The 25,033-nt window shown below is 36.5% G+C and overlaps 2 protein-coding genes across 8 annotated transcripts in view; both read left to right on the top strand.

Annotated features, from left to right (window-relative positions):
- mapk13 (mitogen-activated protein kinase 13) overlaps positions 1-10,422 on the top strand; it is a 65,861-nt gene extending 55,439 nt beyond the window's left edge. For all 6 annotated transcript variants that reach the window (XM_077223635.1, XM_077223640.1, XM_077223637.1 and 3 more), the window contains 10 exons: positions 199-257; positions 568-673; positions 1,834-1,863; positions 3,257-3,304; positions 3,391-3,505; positions 4,897-4,968; positions 5,426-5,505; positions 5,760-5,838; positions 8,586-8,759; positions 8,856-10,422. In XM_077223635.1, the coding sequence (XP_077079750.1) occupies positions 199-257; positions 568-673; positions 1,834-1,863; positions 3,257-3,304; positions 3,391-3,505; positions 4,897-4,968; positions 5,426-5,505; positions 5,760-5,838; positions 8,586-8,759; positions 8,856-8,944 (852 nt within the window). In that variant the 3' untranslated portion in view covers positions 8,945-10,422. The remainder of the gene's footprint in view (positions 1-198; positions 258-567; positions 674-1,833; positions 1,864-3,256; positions 3,305-3,390; positions 3,506-4,896; positions 4,969-5,425; positions 5,506-5,759; positions 5,839-8,585; positions 8,760-8,855) is intronic.
- A 250-nt stretch (positions 10,423-10,672) lies between these two features.
- brpf3b (bromodomain and PHD finger containing, 3b) lies at positions 10,673-24,458 on the top strand. 2 transcript variants are annotated; one of them, XM_077223618.1, is made up of 13 exons: positions 10,673-11,156; positions 12,959-14,494; positions 14,721-14,877; positions 15,128-15,259; positions 16,610-16,738; positions 17,296-17,608; positions 17,867-18,139; positions 18,702-19,277; positions 19,933-20,011; positions 20,097-20,191; positions 20,281-20,369; positions 22,780-22,934; positions 23,085-24,458. In XM_077223618.1, the coding sequence occupies exons 2-13, from the start codon at positions 12,993-12,995 to the stop codon at positions 23,266-23,268; spliced, it is 3,684 nt and encodes a 1,227-aa protein (XP_077079733.1). In that variant the 5' UTR covers positions 10,673-11,156; positions 12,959-12,992; the 3' UTR covers positions 23,269-24,458. The 2 variants fall into 2 exon arrangements, with proteins under 2 accessions (XP_077079733.1, XP_077079734.1); XM_077223619.1 differs by lacking the exon at positions 10,673-11,156 and having other exon boundaries at positions 12,935-14,494.
- Positions 24,459-25,033: the final 575 nt, after the last annotated feature.

Below are 25,033 nucleotides of genomic sequence, written 5' to 3'. Positions count from 1 at the left end.
CACGCACTGTACAGGATACTTGTGGTGCCTGGGGACAATGATGATTGATTTCAGTGTCATAAACTGTGTATTATATTAGTATCTAAAAGATACACAGAACACTGAAACCCAGGCAGCCTTATTCAGTCCTTCTAACACCATTATAATATCTTGAAGAGAAGGTGACTCACTTCTTGCCTTTCTGCTGTCCAACCCAAGGTAATAGGCCTGCTAGACGTCTTCACTCCTGCCTCCAGAATGGACAACTTCCAAGACTTGTAAGTCTTTAATGAGGCCTGTGTATGTGAAATCTATCTGTTAGCCATATGTCCTAAGACAGATTTAAAGAAATAGTTCAGCCATAAATAAAAACTCTGTCTTTATTTACTCAACCTTTATCTCTTTTTTTTTTAAACCACTTTCATAGAGACTTTCATTTCAGTCTGATGTAAAAGATCCTTTTCTAATGGAGAGAATAACTGCTTATGGGTTTGAGACAACATGGCGGTCATTATATAATGACAGAATGTTTTTTTTTGGGTGAACTGTTCCTTAAAAAGATAAATAAGCAATTCCTTTCTGTTCTAGCTACTTGGTGATGCCGTACATGTACACAGATCTCTCTAAAGTCAAGGGCGTCCTTACAGAAGACCGGATCCAGTTCCTGGTCTATCAGATGCTGTGCGGACTAAAGGTTAAACCAAAATAGCATCTCACAAAGAGAGGCCAAATTTTCCTAACCAGGCATGATCCAACAAGTTTCCAATAGTTTCTCCTCTCATGGAAAATGAAAGTGCCGTGTTAATACATTTCCGTTCAAAGTTTGGGGTCAGTAAGATTTTTAAAAAATAAATCTATACTTTTATTCAGCAAGAATTTCTCAAAAGAGACATTAAAATAGATTTTTAATGTTACAAAGATTTCTATTTCAAATAAATCATGGTTTCCACAAAGATTTTAAGCAAGCAGCAAAACTGTTTTTAGCATTGACTATACTATGAAATGTTTATTTAACACCAAATCAGCATATTAGAATGATTTCTGATAGATCATGTGACAGTGGCATCATGTGGCTGCTGATTCAGCTTTTTCATCATGAATTACATTTAAAATATATTGTTATAGTATTTCACAAAAATTGTACTGTATTTTTGATCAAATAAATTCAGCCTTGGTGAGAATAAGAGACTTCTGAAAACATTTGTAAAAAATCTTACCAATCCCAAATGTGTTTGTGGATTTACTGTGCATCATACATCCTGATGATTAAAACAGTTCTGCTGCCTTTATTTTCCTTACTTCCATCACATTATGGAAGTAAAAATTGTTGCGAATGCAGTTTCCTGTTGACTAAACGTCTCACAATAGTGAAGTAACTGAATGTTTGAGAAAAAAGACCAAATATTTGGCACTTGTAAATCACATGAGGCATTCACTATGTCAGAAAAGAAACGTATCCACCTGCAAACCCTTTAATTGATGCAAAGCAGTAGTACTGCAGGAAACCAGACATGCACTTAAGATCATAGTAAACATCAGTTTTGATGCGAACGTTCAGTGTATGCATACAGTCAAATGCATAGCCTTTCAAAGTATACTTGATATGATAGTGTGGGTGAACGGTGTACATTGCATGCTTGGTTAGGAAAAATTGTTCTGTATGCGCTCAGTGAATTGTATGTGTAAAAACAGAAGTATACTTTGGGTTTAGGATCATTGCCAGAGGGAATGTTAATTCAGTCTTTCTGATCAATCCTATTAGTGTAATCAAATACTAAAACATAACACTGTGAAGAATCTCATAATACTGATTTCTTTTTTCTCTCTGTCCCTCTGTTTTTCTCCACTCCACAGTACATTCATGGTGCTGGCATCATTCACAGAGTAAGTGAGAGTGGCAGTGAATAAACAGCATCTGCTCATAATTATCATTTCCACACTTTGCTGAATTAAAGGCACATGGCATCTCTTGGGTTCGTTGTAGCTCTTCGCTCCATCTCCATGAATTACATTTACTTGCAGCTAATTCGCTAATATCAGTGGGGGGTCAAAATTTCAAATAAAGAAAAGTAAATTAATGTACAAATCTTTTTTTTTAAAACTGGATTCTTAAAATTAGCATATAACCGTACTGTTAAGACTTTTTAAAATGTTTTTGAAAGAAGGTTTTTATGCTCACCAAGACAAGGTATTTGGTTACAGTAATATGTACAGTAAATACAGTTAAAAAAACTGTAATATTGTGAACAGCGCTGGGTAGCAACTGATTATATGTAATCATATTCCTTGTAATTAGATTACATTACGTTTTAAAATGCGCATAATCAGACTACTGTTAAATTTTTATTGACTGCTTGATATTCACGAAATAGCAGTAATTTATTCATAATTGATTCTCACTAATTCTTCTTTTCTATTTTTTTTAAAATTGTCCTTTCAAAAACAGCCTATTGCTTGTGCAATTCCCCAATACTATAAGACTTTCTGAATATACATAAGTCAGAGGGCATACAGCATAACAAATAAAATATTTAACCTTTTTGTTGTATTTTTATTGTTCTAGAATGTAACATTTTTATGAATTAATTAATTATGACCTTTTCATCAACTTACGAACCCCCTGCAGTTCCTTCGCAAACTCCAGTTTGGAAAACCCTGACATAATGTAATGTTTAATGCACTTCAATTTGTTGATGACAAATTTTCAACATAATCTTCTATAAAAAAAGATTCTCTTATTCAAATCTATGTAATAAACAAGTTACGACTAAAAGTAAGGTTGAAGTAATCTAACAGTATTCAAAAAGTTGTCTGATTATATTACCTAAAATTTCCAATATATTATGTATATATATGGATTTTCTGGAGAAGTTCTGACAGTATGTAGTAGATGCACACTCCTTGTTGCCAGATTGAAATGTCCAAAAAATAAAGTTATGCCAAGCTAGGGATTTATCTAAACTTTTTACATGCGACTTCTGAAATGTACTTTATTGTGTCTCAAATTCTATTCATATCAGTGAGTTCAAGGCTTTTTGCTTTGGGTGAGCTTTCCTATTGTGCATTGTCCTACGAGTTAATGCCAGTGGCTTCCTGTTAAGTGAGGCAGTGCCTGTACATGCTTAGAACTGTTTGAAGCCGCCCAGCTCATTTTAAATGTGAAAAATACAGCTTGTGGAATTCAGATTAAAGATTTGTTAAGAAACCCACTATGATCTTTTGTGATTGTTAAATAACAATGTCTTTGTAGGAAGATTAACACCTTTCTGCATTGCAGGACCTCAAACCAGGAAACCTGGCTGTGAACCAAGACTGTGAGCTGAAGGTCTGTGCCACCATTCTTTTACCATAAAGAGAAAAGCGTAAACCCCAGACAGTTGACAATAACACCTTCCTTTGCTCTGGCTGCAGATATTGGATTTTGGCCTGGCGCGTCATGCAGAAGCAGAGATGACAGGTTATGTCGTGACGCGGTGGTACCGGGCCCCTGAGGTCATTCTAAACTGGATGCACTACACACAGACAGGCAAGATGTTTTTCATTTTTTAAGATGTATATTGCTACTCAAATTATCAACAAGAGTTACTCAGGTGTTTCAGATTAGGAAAAACAATTGTTCATAATATATGAGGTAAATAATTAATTATTGATTCAGTCATCTGTTATAGTCCAGTTAGTTTCTTGAAATCTGTCCAATAGCACCTCTATTGGTCTGTATGAGCATTTATAGCATTCTCTCATTAGGATTCATAGGTTTACAATAGTGGCCAGAAGTGATCTCCAGCCTAGGCAAATTGACATTACACCCTTTATTCCAAGCATTTGTAAGCACATTGCATAGTTGTGCTGGGAGTTAATTGTTGTTTTTGTTGTTGTTGTGATAACGCAATGAAACATGCCAAATTGTGTGGACAATTTTTGGCAAGGCTATCATACAAATAAATTATGAACACATGCTAAAACGAGAGGAAACCATCAAAATATTAAGTGATTATATTTGTAGTCAATATATGCTTTTCCTGTGAGCTTTTTGTTTTTCTATGCATTTTTTTCATCTTTAGTTTGCTTTTTTTTGCCAAATAATTTTCAGATAAATATCTTAACCAAGTTTAGTGTTTTGTTATTTCCTTATGTTTAAAATATTTTTAAAAATATTCAATATTTCACCATATTTTAATGATTTAATCAAACTTGTTGGATCATTATAACAAATATCCCCTCCATACTTCACTTGGCCACTACTGTAGTTCTAACATAGAATTGTTTGGATAGAAATGCAATATCAACAATATGGACAATTTATTTCTAACAAATTTACATATGTAAATCTTTACCAATCTTCTTAAGATTCATAGAATATTGAATTGATTGACTGGCTCTTTTCTTGTATTTACAAAAAATTAGATGAATTAAAATGCGATTAAATGTATTAATAACATATGGTAATGAATTGTAATTAATAAAAAGTCAAATGTTTCTACATTTGCTGGCTGTGGGATTGTTGTCTAAGTATTGAACTCAGTCACCTGTGATATTCCTACACTTATATGTGCTCTTATTTTGGGACTGACAGAACTCGATAGACAAGCTCCTCCTAACCTTTAGTTTAGAACTCTGTGTATATCTCTTTTTCACATGAATATTAATGGGATAACATTAATATTTACTGTGCTAAAATATGTATAGTTATGTTTGCTGAACAAGGATAACACTTAATGTAGATATCAGTCTTTAATTGCCAGTTAGTCTGAATGTGCTCTGATTTTTTTTATTACTAAGATCAACTATATTGCTGGGTTCAGTATTTCTGTGTGAATGTATAGTATGTCAAATGGTTTGCATTCTTTTAAGGACTGGTGGTTGTAATGATTATTATAGTTCAATATTTGTGATTGTTGCCTTTTTCCTCCTTTCTAGTGGACATCTGGTCTGTTGGGTGCATCATGGGTGAAATGTTCAATGGAAAAACACTCTTTAAAGGAAAAGACTGTATCCTTTAGCATTCACTTTGCCAAGATTTTTACTAAATGACCACATTCTGAGGGCTAGATTAAAGATATTTTAAAGGAATAGTTGACCCATAAATTAAGTTCTGACATTATTTACTCATGTCCTTCCAAACCTATATGTTGTTACATTTGTTTGTTTTTTGTTTTATATAAAAAAAATATATATAATTGTGTAGCTCTTTTATATTCTACTTTATAGAATATTTTAAAAATAACAGCATACAGGTTTTAAATCATTTACTTTTTTGGATGAACTATCCTTTTAACATTCCGTTTCTTAAATTTCACTGATAAACAGGCACTGTTATTTATTTAATTGTGATTGCATTTAGAAATGCTGTGCTCACTTATTCCCTTTTGTCTTGCTTGTCAAGAACAGACATAACTTGGAGTTGGAAATGACATGCTGTGCATTGCCTTTAACTTTTGACATTCAGACATGGATCAGTTGACTCAGATAATGAAAGTAACAGGAACACCAGGTCCAGAATTTATTGAGAAACTGGAAAGCCCAGAGGTAAGACATTTTAAATGCAACCAAAGATTATATATTTAATACGTGGTGTGTCTGGATCTTGATTAAATGTGTGACTGATCTCTGATGCAACTCTGAATGAATTGCTAATGCGATGCGAAATAAGATGGTCTTGAATATTTTGGGGGGAAATTTTCAATTTGAATTATATTGTGTGACAGTTGCTGTAGCTACTGTGCTCAGCTGTCATTCCTGATCTTGATAAATGTCAATATCTCTTCACTCCTGTTAAATAGGCTAAGAGCTATATCAGATCCCTGCCCCACTACCCACGCAGGGATTTCTCTACATTGTTTCCCAGAGCCAGTAAAAAAGGTAAGTAATACGCCAATAAAATTACTCCTTTGTCATGTTGTCACATTTCATGCTTAGCAAGAGACTTTTTTCAGTGTAAAACTTATGATTTAGTTTGACTGCATAGTTAATACCTGTCAATGTGATGCATCATTATTATTTCAGACAAAAATGTCAAGATCCTGGAACAATTGCAACAGGGTTTAATTTAAGCAAGTTTTTACATTTTTACACCGAACTTCAGGTAGAATGTCACCAGAATATATGGCCACACATATTCAGAATTTCTGCACTATTTCACAGCAGCAGAAACTTCTAGATTAGTTATATATTGCAATTTGGAATTCAATAGGCATCCCAAACAAAATATAAAATGTCAGCCAAACATTTTAATGACATTATACAATGTTGCGTTTTCTGTAACAAGCTTTGTTAGCTCTTCTGATATTTATAGATTTGGTAACACCTTATAATTAGTTAATGCATTGGGTATTATGAACTAATGATGACCATGATGTGTTTTAAAACTTGACTCTAATTTTATACTGGCATATTCTAGTACCTCAAACCAAGCTTAATTAGACCCGAGTCACCGACTAGCCCTAATCAAGGATAAAAAAATGACAAAATAACTATAGAGTGCAACTGTCAAGTTTCAGAAGTAAAAACTCCATTCAGTTTCTCCATAGGGAAATTGATTTTTATTGATAACTTATTAACCTTTAAAGACTTACTGTGAACGATGAGGTTGTTAATATACATTACTACATTACCCCATAATACAGAAAATTCCACCAATCAGTAAGTCTAAACAATCACTATTTGCTAAAGCCATTAAAGGATTAGTTCACTTCAGAATTAAAATTTACTGATAATTTACTCACCCCCACGTCATCCAAGATGTTCATGTCTTTCTTTCTTCAGTCGAAAAGAAATTAAATTAAAATTTTAGGATTTTCCTCCATATAGTAGACTCCATATAAGGCTCAAAGGCTCTACACGATCCCAGCCGAGGAATAAAAGTCTTATCTATCGAAACAATCTGTCATTTTCTATAAAAAATACGTATTTACATACTTTTTAATAACAAATGCTCATCCTGAACTAGCTCTGCAATGCGCCACACATTAATTAATCACATTGAAAGATCACCTGTGACGTAGTCGGAAGTACCCACCTAGTGTTTACAAAGTGATGGTGCAAAGACTAAGTCAAATGCCATTTACAAGAGAATTTTATAAATAAATGGTAAAACAACGATGTCGGACGATTTTGAAGTTGGAGGAGTAAATGAGATAGTTTTTCACCCTACCCTTTTGAACCGGAACAATTGTGACCTTTCAACGTGATTACGTAAATGTGTGGCGCATCGCAGAGCTAGTGCAAGACGAGCATTTGTGGTTAAAAAGTATGTAAATGATGTCATTATCTATAAAAAATAAACGTGTAGATCGTGTAGAGCATTGGTTCCCAACAGGGGGGTCGCGGCCCACAATGGGGCCGCAGCGAGCTCTTTGGGGGGGGGGGGGGGGGGGGGGTCACGTCATATTTTGAAAAGTGTTGAACAGTGAGCATTAAAGTAGCAGTCCTTAACTTTTTTTGTGTACAAAATTTTTATAATGAGCGAGTACGTCATGAATCCATTTTCCAAACCGTGTTTTTGTCTTATCCTGAGTCACTATGGTACACCTATAATAAGTGTTTATATTTGGACTATTTTACACTCGTTTGGGTCGTACCCAAACAGAGAGAAGTAGCCCCGGCTACAATGTTCTTCCGCAAGACGCATTATTCTGTTAATCAACACATGTTTATTAATCGCTAGAGCGCCAAACGATCATATTACATTAGCGAATTTTATTCACGATCCACTGGCTGACCAAAAAATGGGTTTTCAATGAAGTCCCAGGCACCAGTAATTTTGTAATAGCCTATAATTAATTATTTTTTCCCTACACACCAGTGTGAATACTGATATTTTTGTTATTGCATTTCAAATAGGCCCAATTAATAGGCTACTCCTAGGCTTACGTTTTTAAATTAAATTGGTTTTTTATAGTATTTTTTCAATATTATACGCTATTATTTGTGCATAAACATATCTGGTTATAGTAATAAACATACTGTTTGTTTAAAAACAAAACATTTTGTCATCTTTGCTGCAAGCTTACAAGAGCGACAATATTAAATGTGAAGGGGGGCCCTAAAATATTTTCTTGGGAAAAAGGGGGTCTCAGACAAAAAAAGGTTGGGAACCACTGGTGTAGAGCCCTTTGAAAATGCATTGAAACTGCAATTTGGACCTTCAAGCCGTTGTACCCCATTAAAGTCCACTATATGGAGAAAAGTCCTGCAATGTTTTCCTCAAAAAACGAAATTTCTTTTCGACTGAAGAAAGAAAATTTTAATTCTGAAGTTAACTAATCCTTTATGAGTTTCAAATACCTTTATGCTTCAAATCAAAGCTTGTAATGTTATAATTCACCTCGTAGCTGGTTGGCTTGGTTCATGGCTTATAATGCTTTAACAAAGACTTTTTTGAGAACCCTATGGAAGAAATTAATAGCCAAAATACTTCCGGAACACCAAACGCCTTTTAAAACGTGAATGGGCACTAATGCACTCTATTCTCAAACAATAGCTCAGCTTGCCCTGTACTAATACAATAATGCTCACATAATAATACATGTATCAGCTCTTGCTATTCTAATGCTGTCATTTTGTTTTTGACACATTGTGTCCCACATTGCCACTGTAACTAACCCCAGCGGTAGAGATGCTTGAGAAGATGCTGGTGCTAGATGCTGACGCTCGTCTCACTGCTGATGGTGCATTGGCTCACAGTTATTTTGATGGCCTGAGGGACCCAGAGGACTGGCCAGAGCCCACGTCGTACGATGACAGCTACGACAATGCCACAATGCCCTTAGAAGAGTGGAAATGTGAGCAACACATATTAAACGGATAGTTATGGCCACTGTACTTTATAGTGACATAAATTTTGTATGCAAATGTAACGTGACTTTTTTTTTTTACAGGTTTATCATTTAAAGAAGTGAGGAGCTTTGTTCCTTTCCCAAGAAGAGATTCAAAGAGAAGAAACACACTCACAATGTCCCAGTGTTAGTGGGTCTGACATTAACGCTGTACTGTATTGCAATTACGCGATTTAGTCTCCGCCTTGAAACAATTTAGAATGTTTATTCACTCCTTATAAAGTATATGAATAGCAGTATTTTGTACAATAAGCAACTTCTTTTGGACAGTGGGATATCTGGGCTTCTGGTGAATGAGCATTTTATTTTTAGTGACATCTGTGGTAATGTAAAGTTGTACGATAGCTTTGTGTGGGGAGCAAAATTTTGCTGAATTTTCTTATTCTTTCCACAAAAAATTATTTATTTTTTAATAAACTATCCCCTATCTGCTATTAGGTTAAAATGCTCTATAAAAGGACAGCCATATACAATTTCATGTATTTTAGTGTTATTGGGCTTATTATTTCACAATCTGTATACCATTCAAATTTTGGGGTTAGTACGATTTATTTTTTCAAAGAAATTAGTAGTTTTATTTATCAATGATATTAAATAACATTGATAATGATAATAAGAAAGACTTTGAGCTGCAAATCATCATATTATAATGATTTCTGAAGGATCATGTGACACTGAAAACAGAAGTAATGATGCTGAAAATTCAGTTTTGCATCACAGGAATAAATTCCATTTTAAAATATAACAGTAATATTTCACAATATTACCGTTTTTTGGTCAAATAAATGCAGCCTTGGTGAGCATGAGACTTATGTCAAACATGTTTAAAAAATCTGACCAACTCTAAACTTTTGAATGATGGAATATATATAAAAAAATAAAGAAAATGTTTATAAATATATAGATGCTGTGTCTAAAGCTTTCAGACACTGTAACCACTGTTACTGACTTCAGTTAAACACTTAAAGAAAGCTTTAGTATTGTGAAATGTTTACCTACTTAGTCAACATGAAATAGCTATTACAACCCATTTACTTTGATAATCTGGTATATTTCTGAGTGAAACGGGATATGCTACTAGCAAATTTTTTTCTGGCATTGCCTGTTTTTCTAGCGAGATTTTTATCCAGTGGGAGTTAAGAATAGTGAAATAGTGGGTGTTAAAGTTACATTCATAATGAAGACAGATGGTTAAAGAGGAGAGATTTAGAAATAAGAACGGCTAAGTACAGTTTGCATTTTATTTTAAAGATTACAGAGACATTTTTATTTGGATTAAAAGTATTCACATTAAGACCAAGAACGTGTATTAAGACAGTACGGTGTCAGTTCTAATCTCATGTTGACTTTATGGCTTGTTTTTGCTACCTTCAAATCCTTTGAAAGGTGCTACAGGATGTTTAGCTTGTGGAAGTGATTGATTGGCCATGACAAATGGCACCAACAAGGTATTGAGTAACACGTTGGTGTTAGAGATTGAGATGTTGTTATAAAATGTGGGATCTGACAAAGACTTGTCGACTGTTTTTCTCTTTGTTTTAGTCGTAATTGTTTGTTGTATGTGCATGCATTAATCAACCGTACTTGAAATATACTCATGTCTTGCGTAGCCTCCTGGAAAGTTATTTTTTTCCCCACCTCTCTCTCTCTCTCTCTCTCTCTCATGCAAACTGTGTTTGTACTCGCCTGGGTTCTTGGTTATATTTGTTGACATATACTCTTGTTTCGTTAATCTAGTAATATATAGCTCCTCTTTGCTCACTGCCCTAATATCTGCATCCCTCCAACCAATCGAGCTGTATGCTTTAAGGATGACAGGTCGTGATGAACTCTGACCATAGCATGAACTGTGTGTGGGAAGCACACTTGCACCTTAGCACACTCAAGTGACACAAACTTCCAGCCCTTATGAGTTTAATAAACATTATGCTTTATTAAATTAGTCGTATAGCTGACATAGTAGATGGCCTGCTTTTCCGAAGGGGCGTGTTCTTACTATCTCGACTGAAAAGCTCCGCTCCGTTCTGCCTGTGTATCTGGCGAGCTACTAACTATCTACCCAGGCAGCGAGCGACGGTTGTAGTAGTCGAAGCTGAAAATAGCCAGCTAGCTTTGCTGCTCCCGTCTAATCCAACTCCGAGTCGATCAGAAGTTAAAATGCTGGAAATTAATCCAAATTCATGAGTGCGCAGAAGACATTTGCAGGAGGAAATTATGGAAGACTGAAAGACGAGGGACATTTTATCGGTGAATTTTTACCGGCTTTTCGGCCAAGCCCCCAGCTTAAACAGCCTTTCGCAAAAAGCTTCTGCTTCTCTGCGGAAGTTGTGGTCGGAAAATACGGTAATTTTTCTTTTTTTATGGTGTATTTTGTGTTTCCAATTCAACTTGTGAAGTCAATGTCAACGGTTGCTTAGCTGAGCCGGCTGGCTGGTTACCGCACGCGGGGTTACTGTGCTGATTACACGGGCTAGAGCGGCTAACTACCCCTGCCAGCTTTAGCCGCCTCGGCGTTTCGGTCGTCTCGGAGTTAATCATAAAGCATATTCGTATATACGCTGTCTCAGAGGAACAGTTTTATGATTTGAAGTGGTAACGATGTTGTCATTGTTCATTTTTGTGTAAGGGTTTCTCGTGAAACTTAGCTGAATCTGAAGTTATGTTTGGACCGTAAATATGGCTGACGTTTCGTTCTAGAATCGAGGACGCTCAACCTAACGTTAGCTTGTGTTATACTTTTTCTCGCCGCTGATTGGCTAGATGAAGAGGGGGGACGGCTGTGATTGGTTGTCTAAGTATGTGGGGTTGATAAACTTCGCAGCCTATGTTGGTCGTCTCTTTAGTGACAAATTCCCCAAAACTCCACATTAAGTTTTGTAATATCTCTCTTAACGTGTTTGAGGCAGATGTTATACGGATGTATAACGGCGATGTGACCCTGTATTACAATAATAAAGCGGTTTTAGCGTTTACAGAAAGAGTGCGAACTGCTAGAGGCCTTGAGATCAAAAGTCCCGCCCATTGGACAGCAAAAATAAAAACATACTAAACTGGCGAACAGCCTGAACTTAATCCTTTTAATGAGTTTGTGTAATTGAATGTAGTATGCTGAATTTAACTAGCAATGCATTTACATACATTTGCATACCTATATATTGATTTCATTTTGAAATGTATGGATTTATAAGTTTGAATAGCACATGATAGTTGACAGAACTTTGTATAAACATATACATGTACAGTAGTTTGTATAAACATTACTGTTTTAAAGAATTGAAATATTTTTTTGCTCTGCTGAATACTTTGTCACAATGAGTTTTTCGTTTCATTCTTATGTAGTATTGTTAATTCTGCTATTCGACATTTTTCTATATTCTTTTTTGATTGTATGCAAGTTAACATAATACAAATACAAATGTTCTTTCACAAAATATAAGGAGCAATTATTTAATAATTTTTTTTTTTTACAAAATGTCTGGTTCAATTATGCAAAAATAGAAGTGTGGCAGAGTATAATAATAATATATATTAAGTATTATAATAACCTATTTTTTACATGTATACAAAACACTGCAGTGTAGTTTAATTGGCTTCTTTAATCTTTTGAATAGTTTGTATCTTGTAATGTTTTATCATATTGTTTATTCTAGAATGTAACAAAATTATGACTTTTTAAACTATTTTTTATTAACATAATGCAAAAATGCATATTAGCATAATACAATTTGAAATGTTCTCTCACAATATATAATCAAACAAATGTGTACAAAATGTGTTTGTACAGAATTTTATTGTTTTTAAATTGTGCAATTAATGAAGATGTAAAAATAAAAAGATTTTATGATAAAACCACAAAATGGGTCTGCTTATCTGTCAATATTATATTTAACAATTACAGTTTTTTTTAAAGTCATGTAAAAAATGAAAAATCATTAACATGTTATGATGTGGGTTGTGACCACTTCCAGGAAATGTGAGCATGCAGTATTTACAGGCACACGACTCAGTCGCCCAAGGGTGATGTGTATTGTTTTTACTGTTGACTCTGTGGGATGGCAAGACATGGAGTGAAAGTTGCACATTGGTATTGTCCTGCTTTGTAAATAAGAAATCTTATGTTTGTTGTTTTTCTTTTTTTTATACAGGTCAAGGTACTGGGGCTGCGTGGTGTGAGTGCCTATGAGAAAACCACGACGGAGGGGAGGCCTGTCCGGGGGCCAAAGTGATGCCGCGGACACGGGTACATCAGGCATGGGGGCATCACAGCCACGCTCCCCCTCTCCCAACCGGCTGAAAGTTTCACCCACCAGAGAAACCCTAACATACGCCCAGGCACAGAAAATTGTGGAAGTGGACCTGGATGGAAGATTGCATCGGATCAGCATCTTTGACCCCTTGATTGTGATCACTGAAGATGAGATGACTGCTCAGGACATTGCGGAGTGTAACAGCAACAAAGAAAACAGTGAGCAGACATCAGTGACCGCCATTGTTAGCTCGCCGCGCCGATCAGCGGCCCACAGGGGTAAAAAGAAGGATGTGAAGCAGTTATCGTCATCTTCATCACAAAACAACTGTTCCAACTCTCACGGACAATCTCAGACACAGTCAAATGTGAACAGCCACCATAGTGCTTTACCCAAGCCTACTTTCAGAGAACAGGAGTCTTATGAACCGGTGGAGGCGCCCCCTCGCCCTTCGGCATATTACCGCTACATTGAGAAGTCCGGTGAAGAGCTGGACACGGATGCGGAGTATGACATGGACGAGGAAGACGTGGCCTGGCTGGAGCTGGTGAATGATAGACGGGACTCTGAAGGCCAGCCACAAGTATCACCCGACACTTTCGAACTCCTGATAGATCGTCTGGAAAAAGAGTCGTTCTTGGAGTCACGAAGCCAAGCGCCCTCGCAGAGCGTCATTGACGAAGACGCCTTCTGTTGCGTCTGTCTCGACGACGAGTGTCTCAACAGTAACGTCATCCTGTTCTGTGACATCTGCAACCTGGCTGTGCACCAGGAGTGTTACGGAGTTCCCTACATCCCAGAGGGCCAGTGGCTCTGCCGCTGTTGCTTGCAGTCGCCCTCTCGGCCCGTGGACTGCGTGCTTTGCCCGAACCGGGGCGGAGCATTTAAACAGACCAGTGACGGACGATGGGCACATGTGGTCTGCGCTATTTGGATCCCAGAGGTGTGCTTTGCCAACACAGTCTTCCTTGAGCCCATTGAGGGGGTGGACAACATTCCACCGGCTAGGTGGAAGCTAACGTGCTACCTGTGCAAGCAGAAAGGTTGTGGAGCATCCATCCAGTGCCACAAGGCCAACTGCTACACGGCCTTCCATGTGACCTGTGCGCAGAGGGCGGGACTCTTTATGAAAATAGAGCCAATCAGAGAGACTACTGTGAATGGAAATACGTTTTCGGTGAAAAAGACTGCGTTTTGTGAGGTGCACTCACCGGCCGCGAAGGACGGGTCAGATGATGAAGAAACCGGGGGGAGGGTTTTGGGGTGTAGGGCTAATAGGGGTCGCAGTGCCTACACGCAGACGCCACAGCTGAAGAAGCAGCGACGAAGCAATAAACTTGGTTCTAAGCAGCAGCAGAAGAAAGGAAAGAAGGAAGAAATGTCCAAAAAAGTCACAACACCACTGGTCACTGTCCCAGAAATACCGACTCACAGGTGTGTGTGTGTGTGTGTGTGTGTGTGTATGTATGTATGTGTATATATATATATATATATATGTATATTCTTATTTAGCAGACATACAATACATACATATAATAAATATATTTTTTATTTAACTGACATTAAAAAAAATAAGTTTGCATATTTAAATCTTTTTTTTTTACAAATAAGCTTTACATATTTAATACTTATGTTATTATTTTCTTGGTGTTTTTTACAGATTGAACAAAATTTCTAAAGATGTGATCATACAGAAGAAGAGTCAGTTCATGCAGAGACTTCACAATTATTGGTTACTTAAGCGTCAGTCACGCAACGGAGTGCCTCTCATTCGTCGTTTACATTCGCATCTGCAGGGCCAGAGGACTGCAGAACAGGTCAGTGTTTAAGCACATTTAAATGTTGTGCATTTTTATTCTGATAAAAAATATTGATTTTTAAAATGCAATAGTTTCTTTATTTCTTTATATTAAATCTTCATTATTACTTATATTAACTCTATAGTATATTATTAATACCTCTGATTAATTGTGCAGCCTTAGTTGTATCCATAAGCCACACCCCTTAAACACAACTTCAATATTTTTGTGTTTTTGCTTATCTTTGGATCTTATAAACTGTGTATAGGCAGAGCCAGATGAAAAGCTGAATGCTGTGAGAGAAGAGCTGAAATACTGGCAGAAGCTTCGTCATGATTTGGAGAGAGCACGACTTCTGATTGAGCTCATCCGCAAGAGAGAGAAACTAAAGAGAGAGCAGGTAACATACTGACATTTTCTGTATTAGATCATATTTTTGCATTACAAAGTCTGTGAAGTTATTCTGAATAAATCATTACAACCAGATATGTAAACTCACTTAATTTGAACCTGAGTCATGTTTTGTATGGCCTGTGAGTAGTTATTTCTGTACTCATATTTACATTTTCCAGAACTCAAAATGCAAGCCTTAGCAGTGCTGAGTCTATTTTTGCCCCATGAGGCAAGCTGAATTGATTAAAAACACACCATTCAACTCTGTGAATGATCATTTGCAAAATAGGCTTTTATGAAGCAACATAAAACGCTGAAATCAACTATTGAATGAAAAAAGACACGTGTTTAGCTTTGTGCAAGTGGCACAAACACTTTCTTTTCAGTAAATCTTACAGAATCCAGACGATTATGCAGTTAAAGGGTTAGTTCACCCAAAAATGAAAATTATCCCAAAATGTACTCACCCTCAAGCCATCCTAGGTGTATCTGGATCTAGACTCGCATACAGCCGTTACCGCAAATCAGCGATTATAGTTTATAAAGTTATAAATATGGATATGTTTCTTACAAAAACGCATCCCTTCGCTTCAGAAGGCCTTTATTATCGCTTTTAGAAGCCTAGATAGCTTGAGTAAACTATGGGATACTTTAAATAAATTGTTGATATTAAAGGGTTAGTTCACCCCAAAATTTAATGTAAATTACCATTTGGGTGTAAATATGACGCCCATCTTCATGAAAATTACAATTCATGAGGTTCAATCTTGTACTAGTTCTCGATTGGTTTTGGAAAATGATTCTCAGTTGCTCACTCCCAATAACCATTTCATAATTTATAGCTGTTATCAAAGAGAATACTCAATGTGTCAACACAGAATGTTTTGTGAAACCACCACCATTACACTGCAGTGTAAAACGTCCCTACGACTCGGGCTGTTACTTTGTTTGGCAAATATTGTAAGCTAGAATGATCATTTCTTTAACTTTGACATGGCTGCTTTTTCAGCCCAGCAAAACCACATGTTGTACAATAGATGAAAGTGATAAGACATTTTTACAGTGAATACATTTCAGCCACATCCTTTGCATTAATTGTTTGTTGGAAAAGGAAATAATCTACAAGCATTATTACAACTGAACACACATTGACAACTCCATAATTTGCTACTATAATATTATTATAATTTAGGGGAAGGGGGATGTACACTTTGGAAAGAACATTTTATTGGACAGACAGCTCTCAGACATGAAGTAATCTGACCTGTTACTGATTGTCTCTCTAACATGTTTCTGTCACCCTGACCATATACAAATGATCCAGGTGTCTCACTATAATCATGTGTTGCTTCTGTAGGTGAAGATTCACCAGGCTGTGACTGAGCATCAGTTAACTCCGGTCCTGGTACTGCTGCGGTCCACTTTAGACCAGCTTCAGGAGAAAGATAATGCAAACATATTTGGACAGCCTGTCAACTTGAAAGAGGTCTGTCTTATATTTATATACATTTATACACACTACCATTGATGTTTGGGGGTTTTAATGAGTGCTCACAGTTTACTGTAATAAGTGAAAAAGTGTTTTCTGTTTTAGTATATTTTAAAATTTGATTTATCCCTGTGATGCAAAGCTGAATTTTTAAGCATCATTGCTCAAGTCTTCTTCAGTGTCACATGATCCGTCAGAAATCATTCTAATATGCTGATTTGCTGCTCAAGATTTTTTTTTTTTTTTTGTATTATCAATGTTGAAAGCCATTGTGCTGCTGAATTTTATTTGTGGAATCAGAGATAAAAATTCAGGATTCTTTGAAGAATAGAAAGTATAATAGCATTTATTTGAAATGGGAATGTTTTGTTTCATACGTTGTTATGAATTAAATTGATCTTATATAACCGCTTCAAACTGATGGATCCATTTAAAATTTTAAAATAACTATCTCTTATATTAAAATCCTAATGTCTTAATTTTCTTGTCTTATACCTATGTATGTTAACGGATGCTTCAAGCCTTAAACAGAAACTGTGCCCTTGGCTTCTCAGGTCCCAGATTACCTGGAGTTTATCACGCACCCCATGGACTTCTCCACAATAAAATCCAAATTGGAAGCTCACAAATATCGCTCTGTCACTGACCTGGAGGCTGATTTCAACCTCATGATCTCCAACTGCCTGCTTTACAATGCTAAAGACACTGTGTTTTACCAAGCTGCAATACGTCTGAGGGACCTAGGGGGCGCTATCCTGAGGCACGCTCAGAGACAAGCCCAGAGCACAGGCTTCGACCTGGACTCAGGCATGCACCTGGCAGAATCGCCACACAAAAATGACTACTACCGCTGCACTTTGGAAGATGGTGAGTAGTTCACAAGAAATCATATAAATAAAGTTACTTGATGGCAGTGGTAAAGTGCATACATTTGGGTGTAATTTCTTGAAGCAACACCTTAGCTGCTGCATAGCAACGACATGGCACTTTTTCTTCTAGTTTTGTCAAAAACATTTTCTGTAAATAATATTTTCATAGTGACATTTTTTGGTTTCTACCCTTAAAGCAAATAGCATGAAGTTTACCTATTGTTACTAATGGTTTTTTGTTTGTGTGTGTGTGTAGTTGACACGCTGCTAGACCCTGATAATCGATTGCACATGACGACGGAAAATCAGTTGAGGGAGCTGCTAGATAAATTAGACGTGGTGACGTCCATGCGCTCGTGCGGCGCACGCACACGCCGTATCCGCCTGCTGCGGCGAGAAATCAACAACGTCCGCTATAGGCGGAACTCGCACATGCTCAATGGAGACCTCAAAGAGGAAGACGAGGAGGAGGATGAAGACAAAGAGATGGATGGTGAACATAACCTGTCTTCGTCGTCGTCAGATAAAGGTGAAACTTGACTAGGTTTGGGAATTGAGAAATGGGTATTCAGAATGCGGTTTCTTTCTGGTTATGATTTCAGAATTCTGGTTGTTTTTTTCTCTCCATAACATTCAGTTTATAAAGAAACAAAGTTCACCCTATTTTCTAAATGCACGTTATTGATCTTATTGGAAATAATTAATCAATGAAAATTTAATTTAAACAAAATCGACCTTGTAATTTTTAATAGAAATGTTATAACTGGATATGCCGGTGAATTGACTGACCACTCTTTGGTGAAGTTTGTTCAATCATTTGGTCTGCTTATACCTTGCCCCTTTCTTTCAATCGACTGAAAATAATAATAATGATTATTACTACAAAATATATTAAACAAAATAAGAAATTTGACTATTGCACGAGTATTTAGGAAAAATGTTTTACAGTCAAGCGGTTAAATTGCAGTACTAATACTTATGTCTTAATTTCTTCATTATCAAACGTTTAACCATTGATCTTTTTTTCCCCCCCACAATGCCAGTCTAATTCCAGATTTTCTTGACGTCTGGCTGTCCCTCTTTTTATCTAGATGACTGTAAATCAACTCCGCCACCCATGCTGGAGCCCACAGGCCTGGCTTTGTCCCCTCCACCAGGAGACACCCCCCAAGAACCACCGACTCTCCGACCCATGACATCTGACCCCAGGACCTTCCCATGCCTACCCAAGCGCCTCAAACTCAACAGCGAGAGCCAAGAGGCCGATTCAGATGCTGCACCTGTGAACAGCTGCGCCAAACCCGAGGTCTGCCCGCTTGAGCACAAACTGATCAATGGCCTGTCTTCCACCGAGTCACTGGCCCGGCCCGCCATGGGCGGGGTCGGGCGGCGAACGTCCGTCCTCTTCAAAAAAGCAAAGAATGGAGCAAAGCTCCAGCGTGAGAGAGACAATCAGATGCAGAATGGAAACAGGGAGGAGGTCGCCAGCACTGACCTGGACCCTGCACCCACACCAAATTGCACCACCACCATCAAGACTGAAACTTCTGCCCAGCCAAAACCTCCAACACCTCCGCCCATGTCAACCCTGGCCAAACAGAGAGCAAGAAGTCGCAGCTGTAGTCCAGAGCGTGAGAGAACGCCCCCTCGACTCACACTAGAGCCTGGTAAAGAAAACAACTGCTTTACATGCTGCATTACAACTGATCTTATGACGTTTACTTGCATGGCTGTACGATTTGGGGGAAAATGTTATTGGTATTTTTCTGATAAAAATTGCTTCTGTGATTTAAAATGCAATTTTTTTTTAAAGTTCCTTGTGTGTTCTGTGTACAATATTAATATTGTATGAGTAGTACATTGTATGAATACATAAAACTCAGGCCCAATTTCTTTTTCAAATGTTTAACCATCAAGCTATCAAATATGCTTTATTTACGTGTGCCAGTTACACTGGGGGATAGAAGTTATTTTACATGGTTATTTTAGTGGATGTTTTTATCTTATTGTCTTAGTTTTTTTTCCTTGAAGTCCACTTAGTCAAGGTTACTTGCACCTTCATGACTGTTATATGTAAAAGACCTTACACAATATGTAAATATGCTCATGTTAGCAACATCATAACCATGACAAACTCATTTTGTATCTCAGTTTCCATAAATGGGTGAAGGCCTGGAGGGAGATGTGTGGGATTATTTTTATTGTTATTATTTTAGAAAGCATGGAAAATCCTGTTTTTTATGACAACTGAAATTGTGGCATGGGTAGTTATTTTGTATTAATTTAACTTTCCTAAAACCCTTTTCTCTATATATTTGTTAGCTCTCACAAATGGATTCAGAAAGCACAAAGATGGCGGCTCTGACTCAGAATGCAGCTCCTCTCCGACTATCAGAGAACTGTAAGAGGAAAAAAAGGACTAAAATCATATAGCTCAGTTAACTCCGTTTGTGCAGTTATCTCACATTTTCTTCTGTTGGTTTTAGTGTCTCACCCCCTAAAAAGAGCAGAGGGAAACCTGCTTTGTCCAAAGTACCATTCTTAGAAACTGTTAACGGAGACTCTGACTACACTGGGACTGGTAAGAAATGAATCCCAATGAAATGTCAATATATTTGTTTTTGAGTGGATTAAGTGGATATTACATTCCATGTTCTATGTTCTTTGTAGATGTGCTGTCGAACGGGGACGCGCCTGAACCTGAACCTCTGGATTTGGTGTGGGCCAAAAGCAGAGGATATCCATCCTATCCTGCTCTGGTGAGAGAGGGCGCTCTACACACATTACATTCATACTGCATGTTGGTCCATTATTTGAAGTCATGCATATCTGTCAATATCTTTTAAAGGGGACCTATTATGCTAAATTAATTTTCATATTGTTTATTTGAACATAATTATGTGTCCGCAGTATGTGTACACAGCCACCTTATTGTGGTAAAAATCCATTCACTCCTGATTGTTATTTTCCCCATAAATCTGAAAAAGTGTCTTAAAATGAGCCATTCAGGAATGTACTCTCAATGTGTGACGATTGGCGACGGAATCTGCCCTATTAGCTTAGCTCCTCCCCTGAGTGAGCTGTACACAGTCCGCCATGTTTATCTCCTCGCCAGAGCATTTAACAGCAGCATTCAAGTAAGAAATGTGTTCTTATTAAAGCTACTAAAGTTATTCAGCCAAGACCAGTGAGTGACTTTCTGTTTTTCTTTTGTTGTTTGATTCATATTAATGGGTACTGTATATTATGCTGCTGTCACTTTAATACACAGATTTTATGTACACATACGTACTCGGTTTACGTTCACAGACATGACTGACTGTTTATGTGAACTTTGTGTTTTTGACATAACCTCATGTGTATTTGACAGTTTAAACGCAATACTAATAAGTGAGAGAGAACTTAGTTTAATATGCATGCTGCACTTCTTGGGAGTGCGCTTTCTTCGGATGTGTCTGATCAGAAAACCATTTCAGAAGTTTAAACTGAAATGGCTTTAAATCGCATGCAAATAATAACCTTTCATGATGAACTGCAATGCAACGTAAGCGTGACCACAAAAGAGAAGATTTCCAAAAACTATCAAAACTTCTGTTTGGTTTTGATTGAGTGTCCTATTTGGCAATAGTGTCCGCCCCCCTTTTCAGCGGCGCTGGTTCCTGAAGTATTTTTTCCATTCATTTTAAAATAAGTCTTTGTTAAATTGTTATAAGCCATGAACCAAGACAATCAGCTACAAGGTGAATCACAACACAAACTTTGATTTGAAGCAAAGAGTATTTGAAAAGTACAAGACTGTGTCCTCAACGGCTTTAGTGAAGGAAAGAACTACAATAATCAACACCATAATCAAATTAAAAATGATGGAGAAACACAAAACTGCTCTTTTACAAATGTTGATTATATATAACAACTTAAATATTTCTATATATATATGCATATTTTGCAATAAACGTAAGTATTTTGAGAAAAATATTTGCAGTGCTTCTTGGGAGTGCACAGAGGTAACGATCTTTTGGCCTCTGTTGCTTTTTCGACTCTCTGATTTGTGTAACTTACTGTACAACATCATGGGTAATTTAATTTTTCACCTGGAATGCTGCTGTTAAACACAATTATTTAAAATAATTAAGCTGGAATAATGCGGACTGACGTCTTCAACAGAAGCAAATACCATCGATTAACAACCTCCTAGCTCACAGTAGGTCTTTATTTTAAGGTTTATAAGTTATTGTTCAAAATCAATTTCCCTATGGACAACATGAGTTTTTACTTCCTGGACCCACTGTTGCACTATTCTGGATAGAGAGGCGGGGAGCAGCAGCTCTTTTGCATTTTAAGATACATGTACAAAAACAACATGTTTTTGCTTCAACTCAAAAAATGAGTTTTCATTCTGGCATATTCTGGGAACACCAGAGACTTATATTACATCTTGTAAAAAGGGGCATAATAGGTCCACTTTAAAAAATGAGAGCATGTTATTAGTCAATTTTTGGCTTCGGAGAATTTTATCAGTCTTTCACCATAATGATGACGAGATGAGCCTGACATCAGAAATGACCCTTTTTACGTCATTAATACACATTCCCAGTTTCATTATAAATTATTTATAAAAAGGATTGTATAAATGATTCCTGAACATTTTTGCCAGCCGAACCTGTTTGACCTAAAACACCCCTGTGAATTTTATATTTCTGTAATTAAATGATGCTATCATTTAACAACATGTCTACATGTTCACGATTCTCTGTTCAGTGATCACATGACAATGCTGGTAAACAAATAAAAAAACAAGTGTTTTATTTTGATTGCTATTATTTATTATATTTTGATGTTTTTATTTTATCAAAATTATTTTTATTTTACATTATTATTTAATTAATTAGCTTTTTAACAAATCTCTTGCAGTTCTGTAGATGAACAAATAAAATAAAAAAAATCTAAAGTGTTCTATTTTGATTGCTTTTCTTATACATTTATTGTTTTTTTATTTTATTAGTTTTACATTTTACATGATAACATTACTAATCCCTATTTTAAATTTTTCAATCTGTTGTATGAAAAAGTGCCTTTTTTTAAGCAAAAAACTGTGTTTAACGCAGTGTTATAGCAAACCACTGACATTTAAAGGTTAAATGAGTGGTTGAAATTGCTCTTATTTCGTAGATCATAGATCCAGACATGCCTCAGGAGGGTCTGCTGCATAACGGCGTTCCCATCCCTGTGCCTCCGCTCGACGTACTGCGCCTGGGGGACCAGAGACAGGAGGATGCCGGCGAGAAACTCTTCCTGGTTCTCTTCTTCGACAACAAACGCACCTGGTGAGCACAGCACTGGAGATTTACTTTGTTTTCCTTTAGATTATCCACCAGAGTTTGCTTTTCCAAATATCCATTGTAAGTATCCCCTGGATTTGAGGATTTTAGAAAGAACTGTCAGGGAGTTATCTTTTCTTGTGTCTGTATCTGCAGGCAGTGGCTGCCACGAGATAAGGTGATCCCTCTTGGCGTTGACGACACGGCTGATAAACTGCGTATGATGGAGGGGAAGAAGACCAGTATCCGGAAGTCTGTGCAGGTGGCCTACGACCGAGCTATGATGCACCTGAGCCGAGTTCGAGGAGATCATGGTTTTGTCGGCTCCAACTTCATGTAGAACAGAAACGCCTACCGTGTCCTCACGTACCACTCACATGGGCTTTCTAAGGCAGGTTCAGAGCCATTTGGCTAGTGCAACAGGTACTAGACTCTTGATCAGTCAGTTTAGTTTAGTTTATCCATGTGTTTAGTAGTGGAGTCATTTCAGATTCAGTCCAGTTGTTTTTATTTCTCCAGGTTTAGATGTTTCCTAATACAAGGGTCACGAAAGGGCAACGGTTTCTATTGATGATTGGTGTTTTTATGAGGTGTCACTTTATGGTGATGAAGAGTCTAAACCACCCAGACCCATAGTTTTAGCATTTGGGTACATTCAGAGCAATTAATTTCTGAATAATTTAATATTTTAAATGATTCAATCGATGAACTTAAAGAATATAAACATTTGAATGAATCACTGCCATTTTCTTAAGATTGCTTTTTACTTTTTAAAGTTTTACAAACCACTTCTTCTTGTATATTGTAAAGACACTTGTGTATATAAGTATGTTTTTTTATCATATAGTATCTAATTTAATGTTTTTTTTTCTTCTCTTGTTTATTGTGAAATAAATTGCCTGGAGGAATGAAGAAATGAAGGTTGTGTATATACGTGTAAAAAGATTTTCAAATGAACCAACTTTCTACATAGTGTATCCTGCTTGTCTTTGATATCGGATAGTGTGAGTGTGTTCATATATATGTACATTACCGGCATACAATCATGTATGTATGTCTATATGTACCAACTCACAGTTGTCTATGGTTAAATATATATTCTCATTTTTTGATACAAAAAAGTCATTTATTTATGGACCGCAAAGAGATAAAGGAATTAAATTATATTGGTTCAAGATGGAAATCAGATCTCTTATTTAAGATAATAAACTATTGCATAGGCTTTTAAGATCTTACTTCACATGTGCTTTAAGATTCTGGTTCTTTTTAAGATTTCAAGGTGAAATGCTCGAAGGTTAATGATTATATATTGTACACTTGCTGTTAGACAGTAAAAGTCCCTTTTCACCATCAAGCACAGAAACTTGTATTTATTGTAGAAAGTTGTGTAGCTTTTGTTCACTGTTTATAAGATGGAACCTCTAAGAACTTTTAAGCTTGTATAAACTGCAGATTTTACCTACCCACCAAATAACCTGTCTCAAAAAGTATTTTCTCTTGTGGGAAAATAAATCTTCTATTGGAAGTCTACTATGCCTGTTGCCATTGTAAGTTGATTTCAAGACCATAATGATTGTATTTAGGTCAACAAAATAAATGTTTTGCTTTACATTTTTGAGTATATAACAAGCAGCTTTATATAGTATATCTGTATCAATGTGTACTTAATGTAAATATTCTGATATATTCCTTGTTACATATGTACATACGAAAATACTATACGCCTTTAGGTGCTATAAAAAAAAATATATATATATATATACCGGTATATATGTTTCCTTTTTTTTAATATCACATAAAATATCCCCACTACCGGACTGAAATGTGTCATATAGAAGAGTGCCCCACGTTTGTTTAACCGATTATAATAATAGCCAATCAGAAAGTGCTCTCTGTCTGTCAATCATATTGTGCGCACGGATTTGTTGGCTACATGCTATTTTCAACCCGTGTGCGTCCTTATGGACATACAATAATGTATTTTTATTGGAATTTTACTATTTCACCCTCATTTCCTTTAATAAAGGTACCAGTATTTTACACTATAGGTAGTAGGTACACAAAATAGTTACACTCAGGACCTTAAGGACAAAAATGTCCCCATT

Source organism: Siphateles boraxobius, unplaced genomic scaffold (genome assembly GCF_051911475.1).
Source record: "Siphateles boraxobius isolate OS27281-9 unplaced genomic scaffold, OSU_SipBor_1 9, whole genome shotgun sequence".
NCBI classification, from domain to species: domain Eukaryota; kingdom Metazoa; phylum Chordata; class Actinopteri; order Cypriniformes; family Leuciscidae; genus Siphateles; species Siphateles boraxobius.
Note: the sequence above shows the minus strand (reverse complement) of the source record. Positions and strands in the feature narration are given on the sequence as shown.